This window comes from Rhinatrema bivittatum, chromosome 9 (genome assembly GCF_901001135.1).
Source record: "Rhinatrema bivittatum chromosome 9, aRhiBiv1.1, whole genome shotgun sequence".
In the NCBI taxonomy this organism is placed as follows: domain Eukaryota; kingdom Metazoa; phylum Chordata; class Amphibia; order Gymnophiona; family Rhinatrematidae; genus Rhinatrema; species Rhinatrema bivittatum.
In genome coordinates, this window is record NC_042623.1 from 10,587,669 (window position 1) to 10,608,063 (window position 20,395).

The 20,395-nt window shown below is 49.3% G+C and overlaps 1 protein-coding gene across 2 annotated transcripts in view; it reads left to right on the plus strand.

The window, feature by feature from the left end:
* Positions 1-20,126, plus strand: part of THAP9 (THAP domain containing 9) — a 60,366-nt gene extending 40,240 nt beyond the window's left edge. For both annotated transcript variants that reach the window (XM_029615864.1, XM_029615865.1), the window contains exons 7-10: positions 9,963-10,755; positions 14,158-14,324; positions 16,760-16,905; positions 18,389-20,126. In XM_029615864.1, the coding sequence (XP_029471724.1) occupies positions 9,963-10,755; positions 14,158-14,324; positions 16,760-16,905; positions 18,389-19,209 (1,927 nt within the window). In that variant the 3' untranslated portion in view covers positions 19,210-20,126. The remainder of the gene's footprint in view (positions 1-9,962; positions 10,756-14,157; positions 14,325-16,759; positions 16,906-18,388) is intronic.
* Positions 20,127-20,395: the final 269 nt, after the last annotated feature.

Consider the following 20,395-nt stretch of genomic DNA (forward strand, 5'->3'; position numbering starts at 1 on the left):
TGCCCAAGGTATGGGGCTATTTATAAGTGCTTGGTTCTATGGCAGCTACCCTGGAGTTGGTTCTGTGGGCCTTTGCAAAGGGCATTGCTTTCCCGTTGGGATCCCAAGTCGGAGGAATTTTACCTGCCCTTGCCGTTGCTGGAACCGGCTAGGGCCAGCCTGGACTGGTGGTTGGTCCCGGATCACTTGCTTCATGGCGTAAAATTGGAAAATCCCCAATGGATAATTGTGACGACAGATGCCAGCCTGACCGCTTGGGGGGCGGTCTGTCAGTTGCGAATCAGCTCAAGGTCAGTGGACACCTCAGCAGACCAAGTGGTCCATAAAACGGTTGGAAACCAGGGCGGTTCGCTTAGCGCTGCACCAATTTCTTCCACTTGTCGAACACTGTGTGGAATGGGTCTTATCCGACAATGCGACCACTGTGGCTTACATAAACCATCAAGGGGGTTCAAAGAGTTGGCCGGTAGCCTCTGAAGCGGACAAGTTGATAGCCTGGGCAGAACGCAATCTGGCCCACATTGCAGCATCTCATATCGCCAGAGTGGACAACGTGCAGGCGGATTTTCTCATCTGACAGCGGCTAGATCCCGGAGAATGGGAATTGACCGAGGAGGCGATGCAGCTCATGACGCGCCAGTGGGGGACCCCCCAGCTGGACTTTATAGAGACTCAAATAAATGCAAAAGCGGCTCGCTTCTTCAGTCGCAGATGGGAGCACGGATCAGAAGGGGTGGATACCCTGGTCCTTCCATGGCCTTCCAACATTCTCCTCTACGTGTTCCCTCCTTGGCCTTTGGTCGGAAAGGTGTTAAGGTGAATAGAATCCCACCGGGGGCTGGTGATTCTGGTGGCTCCGGAGTGGCCAAGAAGGCCGTGGTTCGCAGATCTGATCAACCTGGCAGTAAGCGGCCCCTTGCGTCTGGGTCATCTACCGAATCTCCTGCGACAGGGTCCCGTATTTTTCGATCAGGTGGCTCGCTTTTGTCTAGCACAGGGGTGGGCAATTCCAGTCCTCAAGGGCTGCGAACCAGTCGGGTTTTCAGGATATCCCTAATGAATATGCATGAGCGAGATTTGCATGCACTCTACCTCAGGTGTATGCAGATCTATTTCATGCATATTCATTAGGGATATCCTGAAAACCCGACTGGTTCTCGGCCCTCGAGGACTGGAATTGCCCACCCCTGGTCTAGCGGCTTGGCTTATGAGAGGAGACAAGAAAGAAAGGCTATCCGGAGGCGGTGATTACCACTCTTCTACAGGCACAAAAGATGTCTACTTCTCTCACCTACGTTCGGGTGTGGAAAGTGTTTGATTCCTGGTGCAGTGGGTTGAAGGTGTCCCCACGAAAGGCCTCTAAAGTACACGTTCTTGCAGGAAGGCTTGAAAAAAGGTTTGGCGTACAGCTTGCTCCGGGTCCAGGTTGCGGCGTTAGGCTGCTTAAGAGGTAAGGTTGATGGTACCTCCATTGCTGGGCATCCGGATGTAGCACGTTTTTTGCGGGGAGCCAAACATTTACACCCTCCGGTACAGGCGGTTTGTCCTTCGTGGAGTTTGAATTTGGGCCTCCGTGGTCTCTGCGGTTCTCCCTTTGAGCCTATCAAATGGGCCATGTTGAAAGATTTAACGCTTAAGACTGTGTTTCTCGTGGCTATCTGTTCGGCTAGACGCGTGTCTGAGCTTCAAGCGTTGTCAGGCAGAGAACCTTTCTTGAGAATTTCGGACTCTGGGGGTTTCACTTAGGACGGTGCCTTCCTTTCTGCCAAAGGTGGTCTCGGCGTTCCACGTTAACCATTCAGTTGAGTTACCAGCCTTTCCGGATGTGGATCGGAGTTCGCCTCAGGGCCAAGATATGAGAAAATTGGACGTATGGCGGATTCTTTTGCAGTACTTGGAGGTGACTAATACTTTTCGACTGTCTGATCATCTTTTTGTCTTATGGAGCAGTCAAAAGAAAGGGTGTAAGGCTTCCAAGACTACTGTTGCCCAATGCCTGAAGGAAGCTATTGCTTCTACGTACATAGGTCACAGGCGACAAATGCCAGATGGTCTTAAGACTCATTCTATCAGGTCGCAAGCGGCGTCTTGGGCAGAGAGCCAATGTGTGTCGCCTCAAGAAATTTGCAGGGTGGCTACTTGGAAATCCTTGCACACTTTTGCTAAGCATTACCGTTTGGACGTCCGAGCTCCGGATGTGGATTCTTTTGGCAGCAGTGTACTTTGAGTGGGACTCTCCGGGTCCCACCCCATTTAAGGCAGCTTGGGTACATCCCAGCAGTCTAGACTGATCCTGGTACGTACAGGGAAAGGAAATGGTTCTTACCTGCTAATTTTCGTTCCTGTAGTACAAAGGATCAGTCCAGACGCCTGCCTAGGGGTATAGTATTCAGGAGAGTCCACTTAATTATTTGTTATTTCTTTTTACAGTTCTTTGGCACCTTGGAAGTATTACACGCGCTCTTATACATAGTTTTCGCTGATTTTTGTATTAAAAAAAAAATTTAATTTTCGCTTGATCCAGTCATTGGTTGTTAAATTTACTTCATTCTGCTGTGATATTCATTATACTGAAGGATCGCAGGTGGCACACCGGGTTACCTAGGGGGTGCTTTTCAGCTTTTCTCTGACGCCATCTGCTGGAAGGGAGGCATAACCCAGCAGTCTGGACTGATCCTTGGTACTACAGGAACGAAAATTAGCAGATAAGAACCAATTTTCCTTTACGCATTTTGGGGCAAGACCACCAATAGCAGCAATTTGAATTTTACCCTCCAGCTAATGTAAATCAAATACAACTGGAGTAATGTGAGCGTGAATTTGTGTACCGAGAATTATACGGCTGCCACATTTTGAATTATTTGCAGAGCACAAGGAGTAGATTGGGGAGACCAACATAAAGAGCATTATAGTAATTAACTGAAGAAATTAACAAAGAGTGTAAAACAGTTCTTAGGTCCATGGTAGACAAAAATTGGTTTAATCGATGGAGCATATGCAGTTTATAAAATGAGTTCTGCTGTATCTTTCTTGAGATGTGGTGACCAGAACTGCACACAATACTCAAGATGAAGTCGTACGATGGAGCGATACAGAGGCATTAGGATATTCTCTGTTTTATTCTCCATTCCTTTCCTAATAATCCCGAGCATCCTATTTGCTTTCTTGGCTGCTTCTGGTTAATATTTCAGAATTATAATTATATGTACTGACTTTTTAAAAATAAAATCCTCTGTATCTTTTCATCACTGTTCCCCAACTCAGTCTGAAAGGGAACAGGTGATGGGCACAACCAACCAAAAATTAAAGAAAAAAACAAGATAAACCTATTTTCTAGTTTTGCAGCTCTAAGCATAAAGTGTTTGCAGCTATCCAGAGCAATATTTCGTAAATGCCAAATGCTGCAAAGATGCTTTGCTGGGTCCTTGGCCCTAGGAATAATTAAGATGATATTCGTACCAAATACAAATATTTTATATTCTGTATCCTTCTTTATGTCTGAAACAAACTAATTAGAATAGACTTAAGAACATAAGAACATGCCATACTGGGTCAGACCAAGGGTCCATTAAGCCCAGCATCCTGTTTCCAACAGTGGCCAATCCAGGCCATAAGAACCTGGCAATTACCCAAAAACTAAGTCTATTCCATGTAACCATTGCTAATGGCAGTGGCTATTTTCTAAGTCAACTTAATTAATAGCAGGTAATGGACTTCTCCTCCAAGAACTTATCCAATCCTTTTTTAAACACTTGAAATATACTGAATTTGTTCAGTGAGTCACCCCAGGGCAAATCGGGTAAGAAATAGAAACAGTAATGTAGTAGATGTGAGCAGTAAGGATTGTTTGGCCTGCCCAGTCGCTTTTGTCTGCAGTATTGCTTAGATCTATTATCTGTTCTCACCTTTTTCATTCAGCGTTGTGAATGTGCAAGGCCCTGGTTGAGAAGCATAGCACATGCAATGTTTAGCAGGCACTCGAACCGACCATGCACCAAGGAGGCAGCAATAGATTAACTTCCTGTTTGACCTCTCCCCCAACTCTTATATCCAACTCCTTTTATTTTCTAACATTTAACATTTTTATTAAAAAAAATGTTGCAAGAAATGAGCAGAATACGGCATTTCATTCAGAATAGACCTTCTCTTGTTAAACACATCTTTAATTCCCGGATCAGTCCAGACAATAGGTTGTGTCCCCCTTCCAGCAGATGGAGTAAGAGCCAAATTGTAAGGATGTCCCTTATAGGTTGGAGCGCCCTCTGCGTCCCTTCAGTATTACTCTGACTCCAGCAGATGAAGGTGGCACCAGCGGTTCCCCTGTAATCTTGATAGATTTCTTACTATTTTCTTTCTTTGGATGGATCATATTTAAAAAAAAAAATATCTAGGAGGATTTGCGAAAGAACTTGCCTTAAGTTTTCCTTCGTTTCAATCATTCTGAAACTTGCAGGCAGAACTTTGGTACTTCATAAAATTGTCTATGTATTTCCTCTCACATTGGGGTAAGTGCTGTAGCTTTTTCTTTTCACAGGAGTCCTCTTAACTATTTTGCTGTCCAATTGGGGTACAGGTTGGAGGTCCAACCTCTCCCCCTCCAGCCTGCTGCTCTGAGACGTCGTTTTCCTCAGTGCAGCCCCCACAGAGAGGCTCCATTTCTCTGTTCTAATTAGTTCTCAGATTTGGTCGTTTATTTACCTTGCCAGCACAAGTTTAGCTTGTGGCTGCTGACTGTCTCCGGAGGGTGCTTGTGGTGCAGGATCTGTTTTCCCCTCCGATGCCGTGCCCGGCGCGATGCTGTGCCTGTGGAGGGCTCGGATCGTGGCTCTCCCGTGAAGGCCTATGTGCGAGGTGCCTCCCCGAGGGGCGTTCTGTTTCTCGCGCTCGAGCGCACACGTCTTCGGGGAGGCCGGCCCCGTTCCCGTCCAGCGCGGGAAGGTGGCCATTTTGTCTCCTGCACTACCTGCTCCGACGCAACCAGACTCAGTTGCAGACTGCGGATTTCCAATTTTGCCAATGATTCTAACTCCCGTGAACCTCCCAGATACAGAAGCACCATCGGGGCACTTTTCTGAGAATCTGCCCCCGGCCCCCCTCCCCCACAGCCTTTCTCTGCGGAGTTTATTCTTTTGCTTCATAATGTCTATTTAGCAAGGATGGACCCAGCCTCCGCTCCTCCTCCCTCCAAGATGATTAGGCTGGATGAATCTGGGAATACTATGGCACCCCCTCCCACCACCAGGGCTCCCACAAGACTCAGGACCAACACTTCCCCTGGGATCTACAGAAGGGGGAAGTCCCCCAAGCATCAGGGGCCCCGCCACAAGGGTCCTCCAGGGTACGGGTGGTTTCTCACCCTCCCGTTCACAATTCCCCTTATCAGGATCCGGATACCGACCCAGACCTGGACGATGAGACACCTGCGCTGCAAATATAGGGTGATGATCCCCGGGTGTTGCGTCTTTTTCAGAGGGATGAGTTAGATCCCCTTATTCCCCATGTACTGGACGAACTGGATATTGAGGCCCCATAAGACACCTCAGGGCCCAGTACAACGACAAAAAAGGTTGATTCCGTCCAGGCGGGCCTCCGCCCACTAGCCAAGGCATTTCCTTTTCATCCTATGCTCCTCCAGTTGTTGTCCAGGGAGAGGGATACTCCAGAAGCTTCTCTGAGGGATGGCAGAGCGATGGACAAGTTGTATCCACTCCCTGAAGACTTCTTGGATTTCCTCAAGGTCCCCAAAGTGGACGTGTCAGTGTCGGCGGTCACGAAAAGAATGACTATTCCAGTCACTGGGGAAGCAGCTCTCCAAGATATGCAGGATCATAATCTAGAGGAATACCTAAAGAGAGTCTTTGAGGTGTCAGCTTTGGGGGTCAGAGCGGCTGTCTTTAGCTCTTATGCAAAGAGCAGACCTCAGATGGGTACAACAGCTGCTCAATACTCAAGAGCTACCTCCAGAGTAGGCACAGCAGGCAGAGCACTTGGAAGCGGTGATAGCTTATGGAGCAGATGCTTTCTATGACCTGCTCCGGGTACTAGCCAGATCTATGGTCTCAGTAGTCTCAGCTAGACCCCTGCTTTGGCTCCACAACTGGTCGGCGGATTCTTCTCCAAGTCTCAACTGGGCTACATGCCATTCAAAGGAAAGTTACTGTTTGGTGAGGAGCTGGACCAACTCATAAAGTCCCTCGGTGAGAATAAGGTACACAAGTTACCCGAAGATCATCCTCTGAGTTCCAGGACATTCAGTGCTACTCGTACCCAGTTCCGGGGTCAACGTCGTTTCCGACAATCACAGACCGTTCAACAGAGGACGCCCTCCTCCAGGTCACAGTCCTGGTCCCATTCCTTTCAGGGACGAAGACCAACCAGGGATTACCCCTAGCAAGTCCTCCCAATGAAGTATTGCCGGCCCACTCCTCGACACCCAGGATAGGGGGACGGCTGTCTCTCTACTACGAGGAGTGGGTCAAAATCGCCTCCGACCAATGGGTCCTGGATATTCTACAGCACGGCTACGCTTTAGAATTTGCTCGGCCCCTAAGAGACCGGTTTGTCTTCTCCCCTTGCGGACCAGTGCACAAACAATGCGTAGTTCGCCAGACGCTCGATCGTCTCCTGGACTTAGGGGCCATTCTCCCAATGCCCTTGGAGGAACAAGGGTTAGGCCATTATTCCATCTACTTCATGGTCCCCAAGAAGGAAGGATCTTTTCATCCAATCCTCGACTTCAAGATGGTCAACAGGGCCCTCAAAATTCCACGTTTCCGAATGGAAACCTTATGCTCCGTGATAGCAGAGGTACAGGAAGGGGAATTCCTAGCTTCCTTGGATTTGACAGAGGCCTATCTGCACATATCTATCCTGCAGGATCATCAGCACTATCTCTGCTTCAAGATCCTCGGCCAGCATTTTCAGTTTCGGGCTCTGCCCTTTGGTCTGGCAACCACGCCGCGCACTTTCACGAACGTGATGGTTGTCGTTGCGACAGCACTATGGAAGGAAGGGATCCTAGTGTACCCCTACCTGGACGACTGGCTTATCTGAGCGAAGTGCAGGGATCTGTGCCAGTGAGCGATTGACAGAGTTCTCCATCTCCTCCGCTCTCTTGAATGGGTCATCAACCTGGCCAAGAGCAGTCTTGCACCCTTGCAGACGATAGACTTCCTAGGAGCACATTTCAATACCAGTCTGGGCAAGGTCTTCCTTCGTCAGGACCGGGCACAAGCTCTCCTTTCTCAAGTTCCGTGCTTCGTTGCCTTCCGGTCCCCACGGCATGGGACTATCTCCAGGTACTGGGCTCTATGGCTTCCACTTTAGATTTAGTTCCTTGGGCCTTCGTACATCTGCGTCCTCTACAGAGTACATTGCTCTCTCACTGGAAGCCACTATCTCGGGAGTTTCAAGCACGACTCCTGTTGCTGGACTCGGCCAGGGACAGCCTGCTCTGGTGGCTCAGTCTGGATCACTTATTGCGGGGAGTGGACTTGGAGGTTCCTCAGTGGGCGATCGTCACCAAGGATGCCAGCCTCTCCGGCTGGGGGGCAGTTTGCGAGATACTATTGACTCAGGGTCGATGGACGTCCACGCAGGCACAATGGCCGATAAATCGTCTGGAAACCAGAGCGGTTCGTCTAGCGTTACAGCATTTCCTACCCCTAGTCCAGGGGCGAGCGGTGCAGATACTCTCCGACAACACGACGACAGTAGCGTATGTCAACCATCAGGGAGGGACAAGGAGCCGTTATGTATCCCGGGAGATGGACAAATTGATGGCGTGGGCAGAGCTCCACCTCACTCGGTTAGTGGCTTCCCACATAGCGGACTTGCTAAGCCATCAACGCTTAGATCCCGGAGAGTAGGAGCTGTCCGACACAGCAGTTCAGTTGATCTTCCATCAATGGGAATTCCTCATATAGACCTCATGGCTACTCGGCAGAACGCGAAAACGCCACGCTTCTTCAGTCGCAGAAGAGAGCATGGTGCGGAAGGAGTGGATGCCCTCGTTCTCCCACGGCCACAAAACCTTCTACTCTACGTGTTTCCGCTGTGGCCCCTGGTGGGGAAATTGATTCGAAGAATAGAAGTCCACAAAGGGGCGGTAATTCTCGTGGCACCGGAGTGGCCCCGCAGACCGTGGTTTGCGGACTTAGTCAACATGGCAGTGGATGGACCTCTTCGGCTGGGATAGCTACTGAATCTTCTACGTCAAGGACTGGTATTTTTCGACCGGGCAGATGGCTTCTGTCTTGCAGCCTGCCATTTGAAAAGCGCAGGCTGAGAAGACGCAGTTACCCAAATGTGGTTGTTTCCACCCTCCTCATAGCTCGGAAAAATTCTACATCCATCGCATATGTGCGAGTCTGGAAAGTATTTGAGACCTGATGTGACGCCTTGCAGGTTTCTCCGAGTCTAGCTTTGGTGGCCAGCGTCCTCTCCTTTTTACAGCAGGACCTAGAGAAGGGCTTGGCCTACAATTCCCTAAGGGTCCAGGTGGCTGCCATTGGCTCCCTTGTGCATCACTTGGATGGAGCTCCTCTCTTGTCTCATCCTGACATTGTACGATTTTTGCGAGGAGTGAAACACGTAAAGCCACCGGTGCACAGTGTCTGTCCCTCTTGGAGCCTTAATTTGGTCCTCCGGATTCTCACCGGCCTGCCTTTCGAGCCGCTGACAAGAGCTACCATCAAGGATCTCACACTCAAGGCGGTTTTCCTGGTATCTATCTGTTTGGCTCAGAGGATCTCGGAACTCCAAGCGCTGTCGTATAGAGAGCCCTACCTCTGTTTCTTGGATTCTGGAGTATCTTTGCGCACTGTACCTGCTTTCCTGCCGAAGGTGGTCTCCACTTTTCATGTGAATCAGATGGTGGAACTTCCATCTTTTACGATCGAAGACTCCAGAGACCTTAGACGACTTGATGTTAAGCGCATACTCATTTGCTATTTGGAGGTTACTAATGATTTCCGCTTATCGGAGCGATCCAAAGGAAACAAGGCTTCTAAAATCACCATTGCTCATTGGCTAAAGGAAGCAATCTCTTCAGCGTATATCAGGGCTGGTCGGGTACCTCCGGATCGTATCAAAACTCATTCGCTTCGTGCTCAAGTTGCCTCCTGGGCAGAAAGCCAGGCCGTCTCTCCACAGGAGATATGCATAGCAGCGACCTGGAAGTCGTTGCACACGTTTGCACGTCACTATCGCTTGAATGTACAGCCACCAGTATTTGGTTCTTTCGGTGCACACGTCATTTGAGCTGGGCTATCCGGGGCCCACCCTGCATAGGAAGCTTTGGTACATCCCACTATCTGGATTGATCCGGGTACGTACAGGGAAAAGAAAATTATTCCTTACCTGCTAATTTTCATTCCTGTAGTACCACAGATCAGTCCAGACGCCCTTCCTAAGAATCTATGGGATAGGGATTGCTCTCAGCTCGACTGCTTGATTCACTGTGTGCCTACTAGTTCATTTTTGCAAGTTTCTTGACCAGTTTTACCCGATTAAAGATTTAAAGTTCAATGTTTCTTGTTTTATGATCCATCCAAAATGTTCCTTTATGGCTTTGATATTCCTAATACTGAAGGGACACAGAAGGCGCTCCAACCTATAAGGGGCCGTCCTTACAATTTTGCTCTGACTCCATCTGCTGGAAGGGGGACACAACCCACTGTCTGGACTGATCCGTGGTACTACAGGAATGAAAATCAGCAGGTAAGGAATAATTTTCTTCTGTTTTCTATTTTTATTAACTACTATCTCAGTGAAAAAATATCCACAGCAAACAGATTTTTTACTCTATAAATAAGTACAGGAGTCCCAAGCCTGTTTGTCCAGAACCAGACGTTAGCTTGAACATGAGAGCTTGGCTGCATGCACCGCACCATTACGGCAATCTCTAGTGATCTGCAGTGTTACAGGGGAGCTGTCTTTTTTTTTTTTTTTGTTCTTTGAAGGTGGTTAAAGGTTGAAGATGACCGCCCAGGGATCAACGCCGTCATGCTGCAGGCTTTAATCCAGAGGAAGGCCGAAAACCCACAAGAGTACACCCGAGCCAGTCTGCTGCTGAACACTGTTGCTCTGCGACCCCATCTTTCCTTTGATCCAGTGAGCAGAGAAATGGTTGGTTTTATTGACCTGGGCAAAGGTGCAGGAACCCAAGAGCTTGCCAGTGAAGCCCTGCTGTTCCTGCTTGTCGGGGTCGTAGGTCACTGGAAAGCTCCTATTGCTTATTTCCTGCTGAAGGACGCAACTGCGGAAGCACAGAAGCAGCTGGTGCTGCACGCCCTGCGGGAGCTCTGTGACAGTGGCTTTGAGGTGGTGGCCATGGCTCTGGAAGGGCGCGAGGTGAACAAGGATATGTGTACCTTACTTGGCTGTAATTTTACTAAACCCACGCAGCTGAAGACTTATTTTTCTTTACCTGGCAGTAAACAAAAGTGTTACGTCATTTTTGATGTGCGCCATGAGCTGAAGTTGGTAGGTGACATGCTGGAGGCCTGCAGGACCATACAGAGCCAATATGGGCAGATTCAGTGGCAGTGCATTGAGGACCTTCGGAACATGCAGAAAGATGTCGGGTTACAAACCAGCAGGAAGCTGACGCCAAGTCAACCACCATTTTTCTCTCTGCTGAAGAAAGTGGCACTGGCTGTGCAGACACTTAGTCCTTCTCTCTCCAAAGCCCTCTGGCTGCTGAATGGCTCGGAGAAGTTTGTGGACTGTATGGGAACAGTTTCCTATATACAGGTTGGTAGTATCCCTCTTTTAGATCTGAGTTAATTGATAGGGATGTGCATTCGTGTGTCCATTCGTTTGATTTGTTTCGTGGCTAAGCGTGTATCTAACGAATGGATGGACGCACAAAACGAATGATGTGGGCGCCCATAAACTAGTAGCTGATGGGATTTTTACAATGTTATGTACTTAAAAAAATGGTTGAGAAAAGCCAAGCTTGGGATTTCTTGGGTAGCAGCACAGAGCAGTACATAGAAATACTGTGGGGCAGAATCAGCATATATATGGAGACACTAGTTAATGTCAGCTTGAAGCATGGTGGTAGCAGTCTGCCCCAATATCCTTTTACTGAAGCTGAAATAGTAAAAGGATTAGCAGTTGTTATTACAAAAGCAAAACAATTTTTCTTTTTATCCCAGGCATCATCTTATAGCTGCAGTAAGGCACTCCAGGATGGGCAAGAAAGGATTCTGCCTATTAATTAGAGCAGCAGGCCAAGAACTAAGGAAGTCAGGGTTCAAATCCCACTAACGCTTCATGTCATCTTGGGCAAGTCACTGCCTCAGGTACATACTTAAGATTGTGACCCTTCTGGGGACAGGGGAATACCTGCAGTACCTGAACATAATCCACTTTGACCAGCCAGGAAAGGTAGAAAGGTCTCTGGCATTCAGCAGAGCTTGGCCTTCACTTCCCAAGGAAGCAGCACATTACAGGATGGTCCTCTTAGTCATTATAGCGTAGGATCATGGAACGAGAGCTGCTCAGCAGAGGTAGAAAATGATCCAGCTTACAGGTACACAATGCTGGCGTCGCCACCCAGGAAAAGGATCCTGGAGTCATTTTGGACAAGACATTGAAATCCTCAGCTCAGTGTGTGGAGGCAGTCAAAAAAGCAAATAGGATGTTGGGGATTTATTTGAAAAGGAGTAGAGAACGTGATGCGACTGCGTTTTATTTATTTATTTATTTATTTAACAGTTTTATATACCGACCTTCATAGTAAATAACCATATCGGATCGGTTTACATTTAACAAGGGGTATAACTGGAGTAACAATTCAAGTGAACGAGGATAACAATAGGTACGAGTAAGTCAAAGTTACAATCAACAGGGGAGGAGAACTTGGAAGCTTGCAACAAGCTGGAAGGAAGATAAGGCAGGAGGAAATTATTTTTGACTAATGTGTGCAATTCTGGTGGCCGCATCTCAACCAAGATATAACAGAGTTTAGAAAAGGTACGGGGATAGAACGGCTCCCTTAGGAAGAAAGACTAAACAGGTCATGGCTCTTCAGCTTAGCTGAAACAGAGATGACATTGATAGAGGTTTATAAAATCATGAGTGGGGTGGAACAGGTAAATATGGAAGAGTTATTTACCCTTTTAAATAATAATAGGACTTGGGGATACACCTTGAAATTTGTAAATAACAGATTTAAAACAAATCAGGAATTATTTTTTCACACGTGATGGCTCGATGATAAACCGGGGATCCTCTGATGTTTCTCTGGTCTCGAAGACACGGGACAAACACGTCGGCCTTAAGATTCTTCCCGGCCGGTCTATAGCCTAGAGCAAAGTTGATAGAGGTTTATAAAATCATGAGTGGGATGGAACAGGTAAATAAGGAAGAGTTATTTACCCTTTTAAATAATAGGAACATAAGAACATAAGAAAATGCCATACTGAGTCAGACCAAGGGTCCATCAAGCCCAGCATCCTGTTTCCAACAGTGGCCAATCCAGGCCATAAGAACCTGGCAAGTACCCAAAAACTAAGTCTATTCCATGTAACCATTGCTAATGGCAGTGGCTATTCTCTAAGTGAACTTAATAGCAGGTAAAGGACTTCTCCAAGAACTTATCCAATCCTTTTTTAAACAGCTTGAAATTAATAAGTAACAGATTTAAAACAAATCGGGAATTATTTTTTCACTCGACACAGAATTAAGCTGTGGGTGTCATGCTGGATGGGGCCAGTGAACACCCCCTCAGGAGCAGGGCAGGACTGCAGGGCACAAGTGGCATTTTATCTTCTGTTTATCCAGCCTCCTTCCCCGCAGGTTGAGCCCTTGGGTTCCGGGGGCCGTTAGGCTTGGCTTCGGTGGCAGAACATCGTGGTGAGGCAGGCTGAACAAGGGTGGGCAAAGGTGGACAGGCACAGGCAGGAACTGAGGTCAGGCACAGGCTGGATGTTGTGGCAGAGTCAGACTGGAAGCTGAGGACTAGATACTGGAGCGGGCTGGGTGAGGCTGAACAGATCGGACAGACAGGCTGGAACGTAGGACTGCATACAGACACAGGCTGGGCAGGATACCAAGCAGAAACTGGGATGGGATGCAGATACAGGCTCAGACTGGGGCAAGGCAGGGAATGGGTACTGGACTAGGAAGGAACAGACAAGAACTAGACACAATAACACAGAACAGAGAATACTTGAGGCCTGAAGGCAGCAAAGTAGGAGGCCCATAGGCCACTAGGCAAGGAGAGGCCTAGATAAGCTGCAAAGTAATGCACAAGATAAGAGTAGGCCTGGAGGCCACAAGGCGTGGAACAAGGAAAGCATGGCCAGGTCAGAGAGCCAAGGGTGACTCCATGAAGAGGCACTGAGTTTCTGGGAAGGCAGGGTTAAATGAGACTGAAGCTTGGGAGTGGTATGAGCAGTGAGGAAGTGCTTGGCAAGGCTGGAAGTGAGACTTGCTGAGGATCCCTGGTGAAGGGAAGGCTGAACCATGGCATGGAGAGCCTGTGAAACAGGTGGAAGTGATAGTACCCCCTCCTCCTGGGTCCCATTTGCCTTGGGGATCATGACCAGCAGGTACTCGATGGAAGTCAGAGGAGTTTGGCTTTTCCTCAGAATTAAAGGTGCTGAGCACAGAGGAGCTGTTCTGGAGTCCCTCTGAAAAAGTGTTCTGAGCTCAGTCTTTCTGAGGCCAGGGTCTTGGACCAGCGCCTTGTTGGCCTGAGGATGCAGAATCCGAGTTCTTGACACACAGAAGTGCTAAGCCAAGGTTTCTTGGGCCTGGACGCATGGGCCCAGAAACTCCCTGGTACTGATGGTGAGGACTGGAGTGACACGGTTTTTGAAACATTTTTATGATGTGTGTGTATGTATACGTACGTATACCTATAATATATGCACAACGCTCTTTAATATTTAAAAGTGCAGGGAGAATTTTGAAACTTTCCCTTTCACCCATGTGTGCTTTGAGAGGGAGCAGGGAGTAAGCCGGTATTTAGCTCATCAATGACTTCAGGTAATTGCCCTTCCTAGGTCCAGCTATGGGAGGAGGTCCTGATGAGTTTAATTATCAGAGCTTGAGATGAGGGGGGTGGGACCTGAAAGTTAACGGGAGGGGCTTGCAAGGTGCACACGTTGCTCACACTTTGTCCTCCCGTCTGCTTTGCCACAGATCCTCAACAGACTGTTTGACACCCTGAGCGGCAGGAGTCCTCGCGTGCAGGGCGAGCGGATCTGCGGCCAGAACCTGCAGTACAAGCTCAGCGTCCTGCAGGAGACTAAGGAGTACCTGCTGACCCTGACGAGTGCTGAGGACAGGCCTTCAGCCGAAAGCTGGAGGTAAAGCAACCCAGCCCCAGCCTCAGTAATGAAAAGGAGTTTGCTAGACTAAGAGCTAATGCCCGGCGGGCTCACGGCTGAGAAGATGCTCATTTCTCCTCTCTAGTTCCTTTAAAAAAAAAAAAAGCCTCAATCCTAAAAACAGGACAAGACTGCAGGGTTTGCACCACCTCCATCTGCTGGAAACAGAGAAATACTGAAGGGAATGCAGGAGGCACAACAGGTTAAGAGGGTGTGCCCTTCCAGTTTTTCTCTGTCTCCATCTGCTGGAAACAGAGAAATACTGAAGGGATGCAGGAGGCACGACAGGTTAAGAGGGGATGCCCTTCAGGTTTTTCTCTGTCTCCATCTGCTGGAAACAGAGAAATACTGAAGAGATGCAGGAGGCACAACAGGTTAAGAGGGGATGCCCTTCAGGTTTTTCTCTGACTCCATCTGCTGGAAGGGAGGCATAACCCAGTGGTCTGGACTGATCCGGGTGTGTAGAGGGAGCACATTATCCACCGCTCCATGGACCGCAGTGTCTTTCCTCACCAGGCGCAGTCCTCTCTCTCTTGCTCACTGGCAGCCTGCTCTTCTGTGCATGGATGGCTGGCGTGGAGGTATTAGGCCCCCTACCACCACAGTATCTCCACTTCCCCGTCCCGCCATTCTTCTTTGCCTGAGAGGATAGGATGGATCTGATAATGCCATCACATTCCAGCCCGTTTTCATCCTGTGAGCGTCCCTTCCTCTCCCACAGGCCCAGAAACCCGATTTCCTGATCCCTGGTTCTCCTGCAGTCTCCATACCTTTCATGTGCGATCCCTTGCACTCGCCTCCTCATATGGTCCTGCTTCCAGCCCCATCATTAACATCATTTACACCTAATTGAATTTATGGATCACCTAATGCATAAGTGGTCTCGGCGATTTACAGCAAAAACAGGCATAAAAGCAATTCACATACAAAAAAATATAATAATGTAAAATAAAATACAATCAAAATGCACTTAAAACTAAAATGAAATCAAAGTCCTGATCCGTCTTTATTCTTTGTAAAACTACTTCCTAATTCCCTTCCTGGCCAAATATAGGGGGGAAGGGAAGGCTTTCTCTTTCTCTTCTCCAGCGTTCGGCCGCCTGCGCTCTCTTTCCTAGCCTTCCGGAGCCGGCCCGGCACTTGCGGCCGTGCAGAGGGACCTCCTGTTCGCTGCGATGCTGACAGATAGGGCCCTTGACTGCAGGGTTCTGGAGGGGGCCCCCATGCGTGGCCCCTGGCCGGAGACTGCCCGCCGCCATGATTGGGCCACGTAAGCTGGTCCCAGATCCCAGCCCTGCTTCCGCCACGTCTGCGAGATTTCTTTTCTATGCTCTGATTCTGCTCAATAATGTTTTCTTTGTTTGGTTTTAAACTTTAGGGAAAAGTTAATGTTGTTTTGTTTTGGGTTTGTTTAAATTGCAAGGTTACCCTTCCTGGTGATGAGCTCCCTTGGCTACCCCCATGGCTTGTTCTACGTTTGCTGTCCTTTTTTTTTTTTACTTTTTGCCAGTAAGGATCCTCTGGGTTTATCCCAGGATCTTTTTGAAGTCCACCACTTGTTCTGGGACCACATTTCAGGCATCCACCACTAGGGATGTGAATCGTTTTTTGATGATTTAAAATATCGTCCGATTATTTTTTAAATTGTCATTAATCGTTAAAGAGTGCAATACAATAGAAATTCCACCGATTTATCGTGAAAAAAATCGTTAATCAGGTTAGTGCACACTAACGGGAGTTAGGACACAACCTAAAAACCCACCCCGACCCTTTAAAACCGCTCCCTTAACCTCCACCACCCTCCCGCCCCCAAAACGTTTTAAAATTACTTGGTGGTCCAGTGGGGGTCGTGGGAGCAATCTCCCGCTCTCGGGCCGTCGGCTGCCACTAATAAAAATGGCGCCGATGGCCCTTTGCCATTACCATGTGACAGGGTAACCGTGCCATTAGCCAGCCCCTGTCACATGGTAGGAGCACTGGACGGCCGGCGCCATCTTTAAAAATGGCGCCGGCCATCCAGTGCTCCTACCATGTGACAGGGGCCGGCCAATGGCACGGTTACCCTGTCACATGGTAAGGGCAAAGGGCCATCAGCGCCATTTTTATTAATGGCAGCGGACGACCCGAGAGCAGGAGATCGCTCCCGGGGCCCACTGGACCACCAAGTAATTTTAAAACGTTTTTGGGGGGGGTCGGGAGGGTGGTGGAGGTTAAGGGAGTGGTTTTAAAGGGTCGGGCACAGCCGATTTAAAAAAAAAAAAAAAAAACAAACGATCGGGCTGGACGAAAAAAAAATGCACGATTTGAATCGGAACGGAACCGATTCCGGTTCCGATTCACATCTCTATCCACCACCACTCCTGCCACTGCAGCCGATTGAAACCTGTGAATAATGCCCCTTCCATTCTTTCCAGAAGACGCTGCCTGATTGGCTCTCTTGTGAACATCACGTCCGTGACCTCCCTCCTTCCCAGCTTGCTGTTGGATCAGGAATACGTGGTGATGTACAGATTCAGCCTGGACCACCTCCGACTCTTTTGTGAGAGCATCAGAAGATCAGGTGCGGTACCCGTGTTCTCCTGTTGGGTCGTTTTCAGGGCATGCAGCCCGCTCGGCTCTCTCTGCCTCTGCATGGTTTGCAGTGTCACTCGCTCACTGCCCTGCTGGATAAATATGCTAAGGATGGAATTAACATTTAAGTACATGTATATAGTAATCAGCATCTAACCAGATCTAAGCGAGTAGCACGCTGCTTATTGACAGATAAGGACCTCCTGACTCACCCAGTTGCTCCCTACCTGTTGGAGCACCATAGACTCTACTCAACCTTTGGTCATCTCCCCCTTACCCCCAGTCCTCTATTTCTTCATTTTGTACGAGTCCGAACTATCAGGCTGATACAGTAAAGTCCACGGGAGAGCCACTCTCCTGTGCGCGCGATTCTGTATTTAAATGAGGCCCGGCGGTAAAAACGAGGAAAAGGAGGCGCTAGGGACACTAGCGCATCCCTAGCGCCTCCTTTTGGACCGGAGCGGCGGCTGTCAGCAGGTTTGACAGCCGACGCTCAATTTTTCCGGCGTCTGTTATCAAACTCGCTGACAGCCACGGTCTCGGAAACCGGACGCCGGCAAAATTGAGCGTCCAGTTTTCGACCCAACAGCCACTGGCCAACTTCAATTTTTTTTTCTTTTTTTTTTTTTACTTTTGGAAAGTTTTGGGACCTCCGACTTAATATCGCCATGATATTAAGTCGGAGGGTGCACAGAAAAGCAGTTTTTACTGCTTTTCTGTGCACTTTCCCGGTGCCCGGAGAAATTAGTGCCGACCTTTGGGTAGGCGCTAATTTCTGAAAGTAAAATGTGCGGCTTGGCTGCACATTTTACTTTCTGTATCCCGCGCGAATTCCTAATAGGACCATCAACATGCATTTGCATGTTGCGGGCGCTATTAGGTTCGGCAGATTGGACGCACGTTTTCGGCCCCTTACTGAATAAGGGGTAAGGGGAAACGCGCGTCCAGTGGCGGGTTAGCAGTGCGTTCCGTCGGAGCGCACTGTACTGTATCGGCCTGTATATTTGAATTCTGTCCCGGGTTTGGTTAATAGCAATGCCGAAGAGGGATTCCAGGCATTCACCAACCTCTTGGCAACTCGTTCACTGTGGCTTTAATCTCCCTTCTTCCAACTGGGAATGTACAGTATTGAATGGTTAGCGGCCAGCAGGGGAGGGAGCGTGTGCCACTGTACAGCACTTTGGTGCGTCCTCCCCTCTGGCTGTGCAGCTCCCATGCTCGCCCCCATATGGGGGCAGCCAGGACTGCTATAAAGCCGTCTGGGGCATATACAGGTGGGCACGTTGCTGTGTCCAGGGAGGGGGCTGGGATGATGCAGCTGCCTTCATTCTTAACATGTAAACAGTCCCTTTAACCTCATGACTACTCCTTCTTCTTTTTCTAGCATTGCTCAGTCTGACATGTTTAGACTTTATTGTGCAAGTGTTTAAAACATGCTAACAGTTCACTACTTTTTTATATCCTGCGTGCAGGGGGGAGGCAGAAGCCCACCGCGTTGCATTTTATGTCTGCTGTCAGAAGACTGCTGTCACGGTGCGGGGTAAAGGGAGGACGACAGCTGAGCCATGGCACTTCAGAAGACAGCCGAGGATTTGTTCATACGCTGGAGGATTACACCGTTCCCGGCCCCTTTCAGCAAGAATTCCCATCTCCGTTTGAGGATAACAGTATCGTGCTGGAGGGACACGAATACGCCTCGGCCACGCTAAGCCTGATGTTACAGGATTCAGCTGTGTATATTACGGGCTGGGTGGTGCAGAAAGCCCTGGGCCAGCTGGGCTGTGATCACTGCAGGTGGGCGTTGGTGACGGAGGCCAGGCCTCAGGACTTCAGAAGTGCCTACCACCTGCTACGGCTTAAGCACAACGGGGGGCTGCTTATCCCCTCCCCGGGCAGCGTTAGGACAGTGCTGGCTGCAGAGCGGGCACTCTGGCACATGCTCAGAGTCCGCCGGCACGGCCCGAAGCGGATAACCAATCGGCTGAGGCTGCAGCACCAAGTCCTCTCAGAAATTGGCAACAGGGACGTTTTTGATCTCCGTGAACACGTGGTGCTGACCGAGTCCGGCATTGACAACCACCACTATCAGCTGCTCCGCCTGCTCTCGTCCTCTTACTATGAGCTGCGCCAGCCTTATCTGGACAGACTGGAGAGGCGAGAGCAGCACACCACCCATGTGAAACGGATACTAACCCAATCCCGTTTCTCCAACGAGACCAGTGCGTGTCCGGCTGGCTGGGTGCCAGAGAGTTATTCCTGTCCACGTCCATTCCTGAGTGCACATAATCTGTGAGCGGGGACCATGGCGGCAGTAAGCACCATTGTACGACTTTCTGACAAGCGCAGCGGCCGTGACCGACGCGACGCTTCTCTATCCATCTGCCCGTGTTTATTTCCTCTGGCCGTGGCACCGTTAATCACCTGGTCGTCTGATGGGCAGGCGCTGATACGCTTCAGTCTCGACTACGAATGTTATGTGCCCATCTGCAACATCAATGCAATGTTGTACTCTTGCCAAAGTGAGGAAAAACAGTCGCCGAATATGTCCATCCAGGTTGGCACCAACGTTGGCCTTTCTCTTGGGTGAGGGCGCCCCAGCCAGGCCTCCTGCAGAGCAGCGACAGTGTTTCTTTGGAAGTCCTCACATTACTGTGTACTGGGCTTAGTCTCACTGCCACGAAACAAAGCAACTCGTTGAAAGCTTTCCTTCTAGCTTGGAAGGTCTGGATGCAGAAGCTTTTTTTTTTTTTTTTTAAAGACTTGCAGCTGTCAGGCTGGATTGCTCCTATTTGGGATCATGTTCTGGTACCAGGGCCGGCTCCATTTATCTGGTATGTTCAGCTACCCAGCCATGCACGAGGAGAGCAGACGAAGACCACACGAGCCTGCCGCTCTGCACGGTGTTTTATTCCTACTGAAAAGCCATAGCTCCCCACAATTAAGGATCCTCTGCCCTTGGCTTCCATTTACCGTTTGTCTCCACCGTCCCCTGTGTTCAGCACTCGCACTGTGTCGTGGCCCCTGGTTCTGGCACTTCCTTTTCATCACAAACACCGATGTGCTCCTTGTGTATAATTAGTGTGTGTGAATGTCTCCCCCACAGGGCTGGGTAGGTCCCTGTGCCTCACCTCCTAAGAGTTATGGTACAGAGGAATCTGCTCAAGCTCTGCACACATTTTTGTTTTTGGGAGGATGGGGGGAATGAAGGTGAATGGGATTTTCATCTAGATGATGGCTGGGGGGGGGGGGGAGGGGCAACACCACTACCTACACTAGGGTGGCCCCCATTATCATGAGAGCAGTTACTCAATTTTCACATGAAAAGTCCTTGTGTAGCCCCTGAACTGATCCCCTCCTGCCTTACACTGGCATAGGAGAGATGATACGTTTCTACCCACGGGACAGATTTATCCTCTGCTAGCCCAGCGTGCCGCGACTGTCTGCCGGTCTTGCAGGGAAGGTGCCGCACGGGTCACTAC